A 17,094-nucleotide genomic window follows, 5' to 3' on the forward strand; every position below is an offset into this window, starting at 1 on the left:
TGCCTCCGCGGGGTCCCTGCCGGTGCTTCAGCTTCCTCCCACAAACCAAAAACTTAGGTTGGACAAAGGTGTGAGTTTCAATGGTTGTGCGTGCCCTGTGATCAACTGGTAAGCTGCTTGTAGGAACCCAACCTCTGGCCATATGTCAGCTGGGATAGACTCCAGCTCCCCTTGCTATACAGGGTAAGCAGTATATATAGGAAATGCAGAAATATGTCCAGAATCAGATGTGTTGGATCTGATTACTTTATCTGCCACCTCATCTGGTTCTGCTCTGTTCTCCTCAGTGGTGAATACCCTGGGATTTACAGCATACAAGTAGTGGACGAAAGTTCAGGGAGAGTTGAGGTGCTGAAGGAGAGATACTAAATATGATCGTGGGTGGGGGTTATAGGTGGGGGTTGGGCAGGAATAGATCCTGCTATAGGCCCTCCCTGCCTGGTGAGTGGTGTCAGAGCCTTCTGGGCTTCAGTTGGACAGACAGACTTGCTGTGACTAAAGCCAGACAATCATGCGAGGTTTGTCCGTGTCCCTGCTTCTCTCACTAGCTTTTATTAGTCTTTATTATTGCTGTAATGCATGTCTGAACAGTTTTTCTGTTAAATTTCATACTATGAGGTGTAATAACATTTTCACTGACTCAGTTGATGGGGTTAAGCTGCAAGTATTCTGACAAGATTTACTTTAAAAACCAGACTGTCAGAGATTATTACTCATAATCTATGCTAAGACAGCGTTTTAAGAGACTTACAGTGTTATGCTATGAAAAAAGTGTCATATCAAGATTGTACTTATATAACGTGAAAGGCCATTGCTCAAAATGATGAGCCGCTTGTTTTATAGTGTCATCCATTCTTTTAGAATAACTGGTACAGGAAATTACTGGACAAGCAATTACATAGACTTTCTTGGATCGCCATTAAAATGCCATCAGGTTTGTCAAGAACGTACTTCTAACGAGAAGGAAGTGCCCCCACAAAGTCCCTGTAGTGGTTTTTGGTCTGGTAAATGGCTCTGTTGTAGAGGGAGTATGGGTATTTGGATTTCTGCAGCCGTGGGTTTGGCCTCTGTAAAGAGAGATGGGGCCATAATGTCAAGACACAACTGCGTGCACTCAGTGATCTGATCCCGGCCGAAGGAGAAGGTTGCCCTGTTATCCGTTTAGTGGTGACATAACTTCTCTTGTATGCCAGTGAATCCAGGCTCTTACCTTGGAGAGTGTGTGTGTGTGTTTGTGTGTGTGTGTGTGTGTGTGTGTGTGTGTGTGTGTGTGTGTGTGTGTGTGTGTGTGTGTGTGTGTGTGTTTACACCACCCAGAGCTTTTGGATTTTTAACTTTGATTGTGTTCAATTTCTTGTCAGTTTGAAAGTTCTTCGGGACTTTACATAATTTGACACCAGCAGCTGTTACTGCAAACTCATAATTACATTTCCACTCCTGCACGCTCATACACTCTTGGCCTTTACCAACCCTGTCGACCTCCTGCCGGAAGTCACATGCAGTCTACGTTTGGACTGGAGACTCAGCAGTAAAAATGTGGAACAGTCAAAGGTTTTAGGTGGGTGTTGAGTTTCATATCATGGTTATGTCTGAGGAAGTGGACCCCGACGTCACATGCATCCTTAATATTTAAACTGACACAGACATTAATGGTTGAGACATTTCATATATGGCTGTTGAAGGTAAGAGATGGAACAGAGATGGATCTAGACTGTCAGAAATTCTGTGATTACCATGCATGTTTTTTGAGCAGTTTCATTCTGAAATACTTAATACTTCATATTATTCTCTACTAGATACAAATCTCCTGGTCCGAACAGAACGGTTACTTATAAAAGGTAAAATACAGTCAGTGTTGTACATCCAAATGTAATATTATAAGGGAATAATGGGAAACACATTTTTAAATAAAAAATTCAAATTTCTGATAATTATTGATGATTTTAGAGTTGCTGAGTTTATTTTGTTTTTGCTAATATCTGACATTCCCATAAAATACAAATCTTTCTGAAGACTAAGTGTTAACTGTCTGTGTAATAGTGTGTGAAAAGGTTTATGAGGGTGAAGAGCACTCGACGGACAGGCAGATAGCCTGTTTCCTGGATGTAGATCAAGGAAAGTGTCAGGTATTACTGCACCCTTGTTGATCTTCCTGCTGCCTAAAGGTGAAACTGCACCACCGAGACAAGGCAGATTATTTTAACTGTGTGACATGTTCGTCCCCCCCAGCATCCTGCCTGCAGCCAGAACTTAATCTAAGTGGTTCCAGTTAACTCTCAGCAGCCCCGCTCGCTCTGCAGAGACTTCCACTGCAAATACCGAGAGAACCATATGTAAATGTGCCCCTTCTGCTACAGAAATACTCAAAGGCGTCCTCCAGAGACCCACCCTGTGATGGTTCAACGAAATGTCACATGACATTTCATCACCCATGTTGTAAGCTGTTCTGCGTTTAGGTTCATTTACCTTTGAACGTACGGTGGAGGAAGGAATGGCACACGTATGATGCAGTGCTGACAAATGCTGACTTATGATTTGTGTGTGATCTGAAGTGACCTCTTTGTCTCAGTCGTGAGACCACAGCAGCAACAACGGTGCCCCCTCTTGACTCAAATGTGGCCTGCTACGCAATCAGGGGCTTCAGTTCTAGCCAATCCCTTACTGATGTTTTCTTTGCTGGAGGTACATTTTACACAGCAGGGAGACTTGGTAAATGTTCGACAGACGCTTGATTAACATATCGATTATCGCTCTGAACAGCAGTGATAAATATTCTTGAATACAATGATAGACATGAATCTCCCTCGATCTTTTCGCCATCATGAACATCTGTCACGTTGACAGCTCTCCTCATTTGATGATTTTTTTTCCTACCTAAAGCCAGAAAAAAGTTGTTTTTATAAATATTTGTTCAACGGACAATAAAATTGCTATTGCTCTAAGTCCCCACTGTGTTGTGGTGATACTGTAAATCACTTATGTGTGTGTGATGACAGAAATAAACTAAACTAAACTTAAACTTAGAAGACATATTTAACAGTACCTAAAGCAAAACTGTCTCTTAGTCATAGCAAGTTGAAAATATTCCTTTGTTTTGAATTGTGTGCAGTAGATATTTTAGAGTAAATACCTTTTTCAGACTGCAGTACATGGAAGTGAAACTTTTTGTAGTGTGTGTGTGTGTGTGTGTGTGTGTGTGTGTGTGTTTGTTTATGTGTGTATGTTTATGTATTTGTGGGCATGTGTTTCCCCAGGCGTGTCGAGACTTCCTGGACCTAGCTGAGACTCACAGTAGGAGATGGCAGCGGGCACTGCAGTATGAGCGAGAGCAGCGTACCCACCTAGAAGAGACCATTGAGCAGCTAGCCAAGCAGCATAACAGCCTGGAGCGAGCGTGGAGAGAAGCACCCACGCTTGTATCCAGCACACCCAGTGCTCCTACCGCCAACAAGGGTGAGACAGACTGTCTGACTGCGTTAATTCCTCCTGTAGGCCTCTGTGTGGACCTCATTAAACTGGCTAAAAGTCATGTGTGACCTGAGGCTTGCCATTACACACATTCCTCATCTTGTCTCAAAGTTTCAATTAGATTATTGTTTAGTTACAGATGATAATTACTTTCATGAAGGCCTGGATGATGTGTGGTCTCTGTAGGTCTATCCATCCATTTGTCTGGTTTGCATGGAACCAACACTCATTGAAAATGAACTGCTAAGTTAACTCAGAATTTGCTATGTATGTCTGAGAAAGAAAACTTTCTGAAGGAACGATTTTGGTGACCCTGTATTCTCACATGCTTTTAGCGTGTAGAATAGTAGGGTAGTAGTGTCATATCTGCCCTGCAGATGGTACTTCTGACCAGCTCTTCCAAAATTATTATGGCAACTCATGAATTCCCAAACGAAAGACACCAAATGCAGATTTCCAAACGACACTTGAGGCACCTTTCTTGTGACGTTTAGGTTTAAGAACAGCCCCCTCAGAAACTCAATCATAAAACACTGATGTTTCTGTGGGTCAGTTTCTCCAACAATGACAAGCTGCTTATTGCTACAAATCTCTATTGAATAATAAATTGTAGATTTTATGAATGGTGGCAGTGGTGCAGTGGTCAGCACTGTCGCCTCACAGCAAGAAGGTTCTGGGTTGGAGCTCCAGCACGAGCATGGGATCTTTCTGTGTGGAGTCTCCATGTTCTCCCCGTGCCTGCATGGGTTCTCTCCGGTACTTTGGCCTCCTCCCACAGTCCAAAGACATCAAGAGGGGACGAGGCTGATTGATACTCTAAATTGACTGTAGGTGTGACTGTGAGTGTGAATGGTTGTCTGTCTATATGTGTTGGACTGATGACCCGTCCAGGGTGAACCCCGCCTCACGTCTGCCCAAAGGCTGCTGTGATAGGGTCCCCCCCCCACAACCCTTAACAGAATAAGCGGAAGAAAATAGATGGATGGATGGATGGATGGATGGATTGAGATTTTATTAAACAGAATCCTTAGTTTGCAAAAAAATAAGGACTACGAAAAACATTTTGCTATAAAATAAATGCAGATGAGTTTTGTTCATATTCGTATTTGATGACTTTTCTCTGATTAATAATCGAGTCACTTCATTAGAAAGCACTAGGGTTACGTGGGGATTTGTGTAGCTGAGTTGGAAGTGATTGTTGACGCACAGACACACACACACACACACACACAAAATAACTGAATATTGAATATGTGTATATGAGAAAAACGCCCTGAGGAGCCTCCATCATCCAGGCTAGTTAGCCCCCCGGAACATTGGCAATTTGACTAAGCTGATTATTTCTTGATTAATCACCATGAGTACGAGATCATATGCTGCTCTTTCTTTCCTGAAGCCTGTAGAATACAAACTCACCCCCATGTGACAGTTCTTTTGACTTTGCATGCTGTTGGGATGGAACTCACAGTAGCTTTTTCCTGACAGAAGGGAGCCAGAGGCCGCAAAAAGAGGAGGCGAGTGATGAAGATGAGGATACTGAGTACTTTGATGCCATGGAGGACTCCCCTGCATTTATCACAGTGACTACCACTGAGAACACACAGCACAGGTCAGTCTTTTATTTGAACTCGTCTGAACAGTTGGACAGAGGTGAAGGTGCAGTCGAGTGTTCCGAGCATGCTCTAAGGTTTCCAATGATGGTGTATCAGACCTTGGCTGATCAGGCTTTGGTGATAATTCATCAAGTGATTACAGCTTAAACACCATGAGAGTGGAGTACCTCTCATTCTGAGATTTTGCCGCGTGTTAGCAAGTTTAGTGGAGACATTTTTGTTTACTTTTTCAGTCCTCAGTACCTTGATGTAGTTTTTTCTCTCATCGCTGCATGTTGGCAACGTCCAGTTGCCTTGACACAAAGTCACTGGGTTTTCAGTTAATTGCTGGTTATTACAATCTATTTAAACATTTTTTTTTACGGCGTAAAATACATCCAGAAATACGACAATTGCGACATTTTCCTCCGCATCTTAAAAAGCAGTGGTTGCTCACAAATAGCTAAACAAGACTGCAGAGTTTATTGCAGACATTGTTGTACTCATGCCAGGTGATCATACAGTGTCCGTGCATGTTTGATTCCTGGAGTCAGGTTCTTTGTCTAGTGTGATTGCCCCGTACTGTGCCTGGACAGGGGTCAGCATGATGTTGAGTAGGTAGGCCCAGGCACAATTCAGTTGGACTCGAGCACTGTCGACAGCTACTGTTCTGTGCCCGGGCACCAAAAAGTCCACTGTGCTGTTTGACAGTGGTTTCACCAACACAAAAACAAATCACACAGTGAAGTATGCTGGGGCTCAGATCATCATATAAAGGGGGATGGGAGGGGGGAGAGGGGGACAACCATCCACAGTACAAGGCAACCTGACCTAGTGTGAGTACAGCATAAATGTCATCAGACCAAATACAGAAGAAGATTGGTTGTTGTGATGTTCATGTCATGCATCTATAGTGCAGCTCGTTTTTGTGCTCATTTTAGCTTCAACAGTCATTAAAGGGGTTTTCATTTATCTTGTGAAACTAAATGTGTAAGTCTCACCCCTGCGGCACTCTGTTCATCTCTAATAGCCTGTTCCTCGGGGTGTTTGTGCATGTGGTTAAAGGTAGTAGTAGAGAGAGTGAGCGGGCTTTGCGTGTGCTTTTGTATCTAATGCTCAGTGTGGGAAATCTTTGAATTCCTTTCCAGGCGATCTCAAAGTAATTTGAGTGGAGCGAGCGGAGGTCATTCCATTGACTGGAACCAGGATGACCATGTAAGTGCCTGTCCTCCTAACAAGGCTGACTAATAGGACTGACGTTTCTGATCACCGCTGGAGAGCACACAGCTCATTGATTTATTTATAAATCCGTCTTCATTTGCTGTTCACAAGGCTCGTTTCCTAGTCATCAGTCATTGAATACTCAGTAGCTCACACGCTCACTCAGCCTTTGTCTTCGTTTCCTTTGGTGCTGAAGTTGCGTCCATTAAATCAAACATCTGTACATCTCACATCCCAAGGCTTCTGTTTCCTCTCCTCCCATCTTCCCTTCTCTCTGTCACTCACTCAATGTAGTTTTGCCCTACCAAGCTGTCCATTACATAATAAAGTATTTCTCAAACTTGGATATAGGAAATCTTTTTGTTCAAACTTAAAAGACTGACCTCTCAATCTCCAACCTCCAACACACTTCTGTCTCATCTCAGATGTCTCCAGGCTGCAATGATGTGGCAGGGAAGGAGCTGCAGCCCCGGAGACAGCGGAGGACTCGCGTTCCAGACAAGCCCAACTATTCCCTCAATTTATGGAGTATTATGAAAAACTGCATTGGCAAGGAGCTCTCCAAAATTCCCATGCCTGTAAGTGTTGAAGATGTGGTCCTGTCCCTGTACATGGTGCTCATGGTTTGACATTATGTATGTAAATTACATTTTCTTGTAAATCTCCCCTTCAGGTGAATTTCAATGAGCCTCTGTCAATGCTCCAACGTCTCACTGAAGACCTAGAATATCATGAACTCCTGGACAAAGCAGCGCGCTGTGACTCCTCTTTAGAGCAGATGTGCCTGGTTGCCGCATTCTCCATCTCTTCCTACTCCACCACAGTTCACAGGACAGCTAAGCCCTTCAACCCCCTCCTGGGCGAGACCTACGAGCTGGACCGCCTGGAGGAGTTTGGCTACCGCTCGCTGTGTGAGCAGGTATCTGTGTGGCACAGTGAGATTTTGTTTCTACACAAGGGCCACAATAACAGAGATCTGAAGTATTGCCATGAAAATAACCCCACTGGTATGACATTTTGCTTGAACAGAACCAAACAATGCCGCCCCAGCATGCAGATTTATTTAGTGTTCCGGCATTGTGCAACAGTGGTGTGACGTTTGCACTCAACTGTGTCTGTGTAAAAGGGTAATCTGGAACAGTGGAACAGCTCATTCAGAAACATAGACACGCTAGTTGACAAGCTAATTTCCGATCAGAGGCGGAACATTCTGTCCCTCTATTTGAACAGGCGTGGCGTAAAAGCCTCACTGTATTCGATCTTAAACAGGCTGCCCACAGCATTAGCTTGTGTTCCTTAAACAAGGTTTCTGTTTATATCCTTCTGCATTGGTATTAACATTAACTACATTTGGTATTAAACCTTCTGTCCATTCTTCTCTTCAGGTAAGCCATCACCCCCCTGCAGCTGCACATCATGTGATTTCCCAACGAGGCTGGACCCTTTGGCAGGAAATCACAATTGCCAGCAAGTTCCGTGGCAAATACCTCTCCATTATGCCTCTGGGTAGGGTATTTCATATTCAGCCAGGAAGAAAACTAACTGTTTGTGTAATTGATGGATCCGTCATACAGACAATTACTGCACCCAGAGTTTAGATCAAAATGATTCCACATCCATTTGAAAGTGGTGGACAGCTTCCTACACAGTCCATACTCAGAGGAGGGGGTATCACAAAGATTCAGGGCTCTTTTATGACCTTTCTGACACGTAAATAAATCATGGGTATAAAGGGATTTCTCTGTTGCACTGGGACAGTGGAGCTTAGGGGTCTGTTGGCTCAGATAAATGTGATATGATCATTTAGGTCCAGCCAGTAGATGGTGTTTATCTAACTCATCTCACATCCTGTTATATGGTGAATGTTAGACAAAACTCTTTAATGGAAGAAAAAAGAGGCGGCACGGTGGTGCAGTGGTCAGCACTGTTGCCTCACAGCAAGAAGGTTCCGGTTTCAACCCCCGGCTCCGGCACGGGGTCTCTCTGTGTGGAGTCTGCATGTTCTCCCTGTGCCTGTGTGGGTTCTCTCTGGTACTCCAGCTTCCTTCCACAGTCCGAAGACATCAAGAGAGGACGAGGCTGATTGATACTCTAAATTGACCGTAGATGTGACAGTGAGTGTGAATGGTTGTCTGTCTATATGTGTTGGTCCTGCAATGGATGGGCGACCCGTCCAGGGTGAACCCTGCCTCTCGCCCAAAGGCTGCTGGGATAGGCTCCACCTGCCCAACCCCCCGTGACTCGAAGCGTTTATGTTAAATGATGTTATAATCCGTCCAGAGTTAGTCTGAAGCAAGGTGTGAAGGCGTTGCCTGTGTACAAGCCGTAATTGTGCTGAATATCACAGCAAACCAGTCATTTCAAATCTGCGGTTGTAGATCAAAATCACAAGCAGCTTTTCTCATAGTCTTTTGTCACTTTCCCACCTCAGGTGCCATTCACCTGCATTTCCACTCCAGCGGGAACCACTATGTGTGGAGAAAGGTCACCTCCACGGTGCACAACATCATTGTGGGCAAGCTGTGGATTGACCAGGTGGGTTTGTAGCACTTCTCATTGCTATCCACTCATTCACAGATCCCCTAGCAATGTCCTCTTTGCTCTGACCTTCCAGAGGAGCCAGTAGGTGATTTCCTCTGGTTTTTCAGCTGTAGGAGGTCCTGAAAAGCCCACTAGAGTGGTAGGGAAACAGAGACAAGCCTGACAGCACATGAATAAGGAGCTGCATGATCTCAGGGGATTTGTCTTCTGCATTCATCTGTAATAAAGCATGTCTATTATATAGGAGGAGGACAAGTCATTTGTGCTAGCTCAAAATCAAATTAAGCTTTCTGATTATTAGGTCCCAAGCCCTGAGCAGTTTGAAGGCCCTGCTGAAATGCAAGAAATCATTTTGACCAGCTCTTTTGGATAAGGGCCACGCCATTATTTGGACTGAGTGGATGTAAATTTGTTTAAGCAATACCAACCTGCTGTCTTCTTTCCAAATTGAGTCTGTCCACCAGGAACAAGCCAATATTCACATGACATTGCTCTTCATTCTCAACTTAAACGTTTAGCACTTTGGCTTTAACTGTTGCCTGCTAGCATCACCCTGTTGTCTCCTCTGTTATGGCTGTCAGTGAACCAGTAGAACCAGCAACAAAACCAGTGACAGTGATTCGCATTGCATCGTCTTAGGTTATATACTTTACAACAGCAAAGCAAGTCTGACCGTCCTTGACATTTGTATATCATGGCATTCAGAATAGGATAGCGTCTACAGGCATTTTAGAGCCTTAAAGGAAAACAAGGCTACAGAATACACAGTCAGTCCCTTAGTGACATCTTTTCACTGTTGATTAACCCCATTGAATTATTATATTTCCTCCTTATCTGGTGTGTCATGCTGTTTGCCATGATTAGTTCAGGATACTCTCCTACAATGAAGTCATTCTCTTGTGTTAATCTGGCTGTGTCTGTGTCTGTGTTTGTGCAGTCGGGGGACATTGAGATTGTGAATCACAGGACCAAGGAGACCTGTCAACTCAAGTTCTCTCCCTACAGTTATTTCTCCAGGGACGTTCCACGGAAGGTAAATTCTTTTTCTCCAGGCTGTGCTGATACAAGACTTTGGCGTGGAATCGTGAGGATTGTGAATTTGTATGACGCTGCCTCCTAGTGGACAGTTATATACTTGTACAACTGGACTCAGAATAATAGCTTGCGTCGCTCTGTTCAGTCCTTGTCGTTAGCTAATGTCTGGTTTTCTCCCATCTCTCCAGGTGACGGGTGTAGTGGCTGACAGCGGCGGCCAGGCTCATTACATACTGTCCGGTACATGGGATGATAAAATCGAGAGTGCCAGGATTGTTCAGAGCAGCCGAGGCGGCGGCGGATCCGAAGGCAAGCAGAAGACCGTCTATCAGACCTTGACTCCCAAACTGCTCTGGAAGAAATACCCCCTCCCGTAAGCGCTGAGACTCTGAAGGCAGAACATTGACCTATAACAACAGTTGAGTCAATATTATCGATAGCAGAACATCATTTCCAACTTTCTCTTCTTATCACCCACTCAGGGAGAACGCTGAGAACATGTACTACTTCTCAGCACTGGCACTGACCCTGAATGAGCCAGAGGAGGGAGTGGGACTGACCGACAGCCGTCTGAGGCCAGACCAGAGGCTGATGGAAGAAGGGCGGTGGGACGAAGCAAACTCAGAGAAGCAGAGGTTAGAAGAAAAACAAAGAGCCGTGAGGAGGAGGAGGGAAGCAGAGGCCTCAGACGCTCTGGATGAAGGTATGGAACAGAAATCACAGGTGCTGGGTCGAAGACAGACAGGCAGGGGGAAAGAGCCTCGAAAAAAAATAACTTTTAGAAATGACTGTTGTACATGAAACATTAACTTTAGATTGATCCAACAGACTAGCATCCAATCTTGGACATTGGATTTTGATTTTGGCAGTCAACATCCACTAATTATTATGCGTCGATACAAGCACTAATATGGACTGAACAGCACGTCAGGCTTTCAAAGAGGAAGGAACGATGAAGTGAATGAACACCTTAAATTAGCATTTTCTCTTGCCAAGCTTGTAACGTGAAAATGTGAGCTGTATTCAACAGGAAACATATCTAAAGTCTGCGGTGAATTACGAGTACAAGACAGACTAATTGAAAAATATCTGTTTAGTCAGAGCTGCAAGACTGCAAACCATAAAGGGAGAGAAAGTCAACTTAGATGGGATTCTGCTCAAGATTTGACCTCTGTTATGCACTGCACACACACACATTGTTATTTGTCTGATAACAGACGGCAGTAAAAGCAGTGTTGTAACACCATCAGCTGAGGCTTTTTAATAGCATCCACAGTTCTGCACCAGCTCAAAGTGGCAGGAATGTATCATAATTTATCAGATGAACTGCTTTGAACTGATGGCAGTTATGGAGCCTTCCAGGGAATAATATGATTTGATGATCACTAGTGATAAAGAAAAGTGAAAACCTCAAATGGGTGAAATTGGAAAAACCTTGAGAGCCTGCATGAGCTCCTGCTGTGTCACGCTGTTATACCAGAATAAGAATACTCTCGTAGTAAGCAATTTACTGTAATGCTCGGGAAACATCGCCACGCAAATCTCAACTAAAGCAAAGCAGAAGGGACTGGGACTGTAAAGTTGGACAATTGAGGACTTTCAGTATGATTTTCATTGTTGACTTTATATGTATGAAGAATATTTCAGGTGTCAGATGTACAAATAAATGTAAGGTCTAATAGAAGCCTGTGGTTGTGTGTGTGTGTGCGCGCGCGTGTGTGTGTGCATGCGTGTGCGCACTTGGTTGTATTTGATGTACCCATGACTTGTCTTTCTTTTCCTCCCTCTATTGGTGGTCAGAGTGTGATTATGACTCTGGTGAGTGGGGGTTGCCCTGCGTCCCTCTGTTATGCACTGCACACACACACACACACACACACACACACACACACACACACACACCATCCTCTTTGTGTTCTGTGTGGGAACTGCATGATGCCCCCTTTCATTTTAACTTCTTGGGGTCAGGAAAAGTGTTTTTCCTGTGTACATTGACATTTTCATTCAGAACTGGCCTCAGTAAAACATCACATGTAATAACACATGCATTTCTGGAATTAAAGTGTTTCCAGTTTGGCGTAGTGGAGCCACACTGGCCAGTAATAAATCTGCTCAGCATTGTCATCCAGACCTGCAGTCCAAGTTATCTCCAGCTTTGTTACGTTGCTTTTCTTTTTCATAAAGAGAGCTACAACAGATCACTGCAACAACATGAGCTCTTTCATAACATTGATACAAATGTTTTGCATTTTCATATTGCACATATCTGACTTATTTGTATTCCATTAGCTCAATTTGTTCACTGCAACATGAACCTAGTTCACATTTGGAGTTATTCCAAATGCAGTGCACAGCAGCTGATTGCCTCTCTTCATATGTGCGTTTGTTTGGAGGGGAACGGAGCGCTTGCTATGAGCTAATGACACGGCAGCGATGGAGTTACACTTGTGCTTCCCCCCGCAGGTAGAGAATACGAAGGCTACCAGCCAATGTGGTTCCACCAGAGGAGAGACTCAATCACCGGAGATAAAAACTTTGTGTACAAGGGGGGTTACTGGGAGTTGAAGGAGAGACAGGACTGGAGCATGTGTCCTGATATATTCTAACCAAGGAAGGCACCAAGGATCAACCTCATCAGAGGGGGGACTGCTCGGCCTCTGTTCCTAAAGCACCGGGGGGAAGCTGACACATGAGCACCATGTGGGGCTTTGTGAGCATGAAAGTGTGTATGTGTCACACACTCTTCTAATGCACTGTACCTCCAAATGTACACTGTTTTTATAATAGGGGTTAAGAAGGGGCTTTCCCTGAGTCTTTGACACAGCAAACAGCAGTGGGATTATGTGTGGTGGGAGTTGTGACACCACACAACAAAGGCACCTGCACACTCCTGAAATCAGGTGCTCCACAAATGCTACCTACACACACTTTTCTGTGTTCACCCCATTATACAGATCAACCAATTGGACAGAAACCCTCATCAAAGCCGCTGTAGACAAGAGTTTACAGGGACAAAATAATCCAGAGGCACATAGAAGCAGAACAGTGTTGCACACTCCTCAGTATTGCAGTGGCAAATCCTCAGGATTGAGATTATGGCAGACCTACTTTATACATATTGAATTACCTCCCTTTTTTCCTTCCCAGGATTTACTTCAAATGCTCATTTTTGCCCTGTTTGGTTGCTAAAGGAAGCGTTTTGGAGATTAAGATGGTTTTCATTTGTTGTCATTGGAGGAGTCTCAAAGTGTTCAGAATTAAACGGATAGTCAAAACATACAAAAGACCATATAATTCATTAAAATTTGTAATATAACAATGAATTTGTGAAATTTTGAAGTTTTTAACTCCTGTTTGTAAAATTGTATTTGTGAGGCCTTTTTTCACAGTAATAGAGTTTATTGCAGTTTAAATGATTGCTATTTATTTCTAGTGCTGTTTTTTCACATAGAGTCCGGCTGAGGTCACCATACCCCGCCGGAGGTATTCGCCCTCCTACTAGTTTGATAGGAGCTCCCTTTTGGTTTTTTTTGTCTCTTATCAAACAATTGGCTTTTACTTCAACATGAATGAGAAAACTACCATCCATGCTTTTGGCAAGAAAACAGACACAAAAAAAAAAAGAACGAGGACTTTTGTTATAAAAACTTAAAAACTCTGGTCTGCAGTAAATCCTGTCACTGTGAAAATAAACAGGATGAGTTAAGGTCATGGTAATGAACCCCGTTTATAAGATGTATTGGATTATTTCTCAACTGGAAGGTTATTTTACATGTTTTAGCTCTTTTATTTCGTAATGTTTCTTTTCACAGTTGAGAGCAAATATTTGATTGGGCAAATGTTCTTATATAGTAGAAGTGGGTTTATCTGATTTTGTAAAATATGCTGCATAAATATCTTTTATTTGATGTGAATGTTAGGATACTTGCAAGTACTCTGCTCAGTAGTCAGTTAGACTATAATCTCTTTAGAGATAAATATGGCTCCTAGTCATCTTTTTAGTATGAACTGACTCCGTGCTTCACTCATTTCAGGCTGGCATTTCTCCATTTGTGGTTTTTGAAGAACTCTGTACTACAGTAGTCAACTTAAAAACATCACATCCCTCTGATAAGAATCTCGATTCAAGACCTGACTCGGCACTTTTCGCTGTGCTTGTGTTTTTATTCTGTATGTGTTCCTGTCCTTCGGTGCTCTCCCATAGCAACACACTCCTAACATCCAGTCTCACTGACATCATCCGCAGTGATCATCCAAAATATCACTGTGACATTAGTGAGAACCTCCCAGTAGATGCAGGGAGGTCCCTGTAGTGCACTAGCTGCCCCTCCTCCTCCGATCTCCGTTTATAGTTCAGGTGTTCCCTGCAAGACTCGGTGAGGCTGGAGCGGTTCCTCTGAGTCCAAACCGGCTTCAGTCAACCGGGGGTCAAAGGTCGCAGACACAGACGGGGCTGGTTCCTGTCGTGTAGACCTTTCACCGCCACCGCTCCAGGCTCGCTACAGTTCACACGTGTTTGCATGCTGATCTGGAATCAGCCCCTGAAGGTACACAGTCTTTTGCCTTGAACTGACTGAACAAGGGAACGAGTCCCCTGACCTGTGCACTACACGTCTACAGTTTTGAAAACCAGTTAGTATTTTTTTGTAATTATTGTTAGGAATGTAGAAGGCTGGAGGTATTGTATCTTCCGTCTAGTATATTTGTGTTAATATTTTGTGATAAGAGAATGATATTGTAAAATGAAGAATAATTATACTAATCTGAGAATTAACTTATCTGTACAGTGTAGTTCAAATATGGGGGGGGAAAATGACCGAATGAGCCTAAGGATTTGCTGTAAAAAAAAAAAAAAATTTCCCCCCCAGATTGGTTCTGTAAAAGTGGATGTGACCTCCTCAGTTTGGCTGCTCATTTCATGTTTTATATTTCCAAAAGAACACTGAAAATAGCTTTTCATAGAGTCCTTGATACTGGCTCTTCAGTAACAGTTGTAGATCAACGCGTCTGGTTGATCGTCTATGCAGGCCACGAGGATGAGACAGACCGCACTGGAAAATTCACTCCTGTTGGGCGGATAGAGGACTTTGAAGGTGATAATAAGATAAAGATAATATAGAGCAGGTAAAACGTTGATGAATTCATCTGATAGTGACTGAAGAATGATTGATGCTGTATTTTCTTTTTCTTTTTTTGCACTAAACAAGCTTCTTCCTCCCGTTTACGTAAAGGTTTGAGTGTGTTTTTGATTGTCTTCATCAAGTCTAACTTCTGTACAATTTTAAAGGAACAGTTATGAGAAATGTTCATTTGCTGCTGCTGTCGTGGTTAGAGGAGAGCAGTGATGTCACACTCTCGTCTGTCCCTTCCGAACCGAGCTGCTGCAGGAGATCATTTCTTTCGTTTAGCAGTTCAAACAAACGTACTCGCTACTCTTGCCTGTCGTCTTTGGCAAGAATGTGAATTCCTTCCATTTTTTTTTTTTTTTTTAAACAGGGTTTCAAAGTTTGTCAGATCATATCAGAGAATGGACAAAGTCTTGTTGTAGAGTCGTGATACACTTGGGATTTCAAAGGAAACTGAACAAATGGAAAGTATGTTCTTTGCTCTAATTGAGGTTTTCATAGAGAGCTGCTGTAAGACATTGTGTTTAAGATTATTTTACACACACACACACACACACATATATATATATATATATATATATGTGTGTGTGTGTGTGTGTATAAAAGGCACATTATATTTGAAATGAAAACTGAGATCTCATCATTCATTTTTGTCAATATATTTCCACATCACGTGACCTCAGTTCCGGATGGCGACTCCTGAAGTGGCCCAGTGAGAGCTTGTATCAGACAGCTGTAGCAATAATGCAGTGAAGTGTAGATGTGATAATTCCTATCTGTTGTTGCTTTAAAACAATTGCCTGCCTCATGCAGAAAGGGAAAAAAAAAACCAAAGTGTACGTTGAGAGTGAACCGTGGATTAAGTAATCTCTTCATCTGCCTTCCCTTCTAACTTCCACCCCCTCGGCGTGTCTCTTCTCATGTCTCACCGCCTCTAAAAACCCACTTTGGTGTGATTTGAGCTTTAATTTTTTATACTTTTGTTTTCTGCTCTGGTTTCTACCTTCTCATGGGTGCCATTACTCTCATGTTGGCGTGTTCACGGTGTGAGATAGATTAGTGTGCACGTGCGGCACGCCTTTCCTTCTCCTTCACTGCTGCTCAGTTTTGATGCTCAAGTGAACCGATGAAGACGGAGAGATTTTTTTTATTGCCTGGTGTCTAAACTAAACCCCTGGGACTTGTGATTGGAGACGGAGGTGATGCTACCAATCTGTGTCATGAGAGTCGTGAAACACATCAGCGGCCTGCTACGAGAGGTCAAAGGTGACTGACCTGCCTTGACTATTCTTATTCCCCAAAATACACGTGTGTTCAGGTGTAACTGCAGAGAAGTTTTTGCTTTTTTTTAAAACAAAAAAATGTGTATTTTTCCCCTTAATTTATACTCATATAACATTGTCTTAAATGAAGAAAGAGACGGCAATGAAAAATAAAGTTGTTATTGTTGACACTGGATATCTGTCTGCTTTATTTGACTTCTGTAGCAGCTGGAACTGTGATTTGTACATAAATACTGTGAGGAAAAGTTTATCAGTTAGAAACCAGCCTGACTGAAACAACTTTGACAGCTTTTGTGAGAAATAAATGTTCGGTGCTGTACCATTACTACTTCCAGTACTAACAAGAAATGAACATTTGCTAATTGGGCCTCATGGGATGCTGAATGTAACAGGACAAAATAATAAGCTGTCACAGCTGCTGAGTAAATGCTGAGAATTTCCAAAGCTTTATATTTTGCATCATTATAATTGCAATGCTAGTTTTTTTTTTCAATGAGGAGTAACTGCTTCCTCACATCTGGATACCTTCATGTTTAGTCAGTTGAACAAATATTTTGATGTAGTTTTTTTTTTAATGCACCACATAGTAGGTGCCTATCGTCATAATAAACTGGGAAAAGAATGGAAATCTGAAGAAAGCAATTTCCAGGCCTTGAAAGTTTCCTGAAAAACGATTGAAACCATAATACCAAAGCACGTGCAAAAAAAATGTCAATCAATAAATAGACTCCCATGATCACGGTGGTGCAGTGGTTAGCACTGTGGCCTCACAGCAAGAGGGTTTGGGGTTCGAGTCCCGGCTCGGGCACGGGATCTTTCTGTGTGGAG

General features: G+C 43.0%; 1 protein-coding gene across 3 annotated transcripts in view; it reads left to right on the forward strand.

Moving 5' to 3' along the window:
* The window catches only part of osbp2b (oxysterol binding protein 2b), a 44,961-nt gene extending 29,387 nt beyond the window's left edge, over positions 1 to 15,574 (forward strand). For 2 of the 3 annotated variants that reach the window (XM_086206151.1, XM_086206153.1), the window contains 12 exons: positions 3,255 to 3,453; positions 4,954 to 5,077; positions 6,209 to 6,275; positions 6,707 to 6,859; positions 6,955 to 7,200; positions 7,667 to 7,787; positions 8,713 to 8,816; positions 9,760 to 9,855; positions 10,046 to 10,230; positions 10,340 to 10,560; positions 11,658 to 11,675; positions 12,321 to 15,574. In XM_086206151.1, coding sequence (XP_086062277.1) covers positions 3,255 to 3,453; positions 4,954 to 5,077; positions 6,209 to 6,275; positions 6,707 to 6,859; positions 6,955 to 7,200; positions 7,667 to 7,787; positions 8,713 to 8,816; positions 9,760 to 9,855; positions 10,046 to 10,230; positions 10,340 to 10,560; positions 11,658 to 11,675; positions 12,321 to 12,463 — 1,677 coding nt within the window. In that variant the 3' untranslated portion in view covers positions 12,464 to 15,574. The remainder of the gene's footprint in view (positions 1 to 3,254; positions 3,454 to 4,953; positions 5,078 to 6,208; positions 6,276 to 6,706; positions 6,860 to 6,954; positions 7,201 to 7,666; positions 7,788 to 8,712; positions 8,817 to 9,759; positions 9,856 to 10,045; positions 10,231 to 10,339; positions 10,561 to 11,657; positions 11,676 to 12,320) is intronic. The other variant, XM_086206152.1, reaches the window with a different exon arrangement.
* Positions 15,575 to 17,094: the final 1,520 nt, after the last annotated feature.

The sequence above is a fragment of the Aulostomus chinensis genome, chromosome 6 (genome assembly GCF_037954235.1).
Source record: "Aulostomus chinensis isolate RoL2024-O1b breed Wild chromosome 6, RoL_Achi_v1.0, whole genome shotgun sequence".
In the NCBI taxonomy this organism is placed as follows: domain Eukaryota; kingdom Metazoa; phylum Chordata; class Actinopteri; order Syngnathiformes; family Aulostomidae; genus Aulostomus; species Aulostomus chinensis.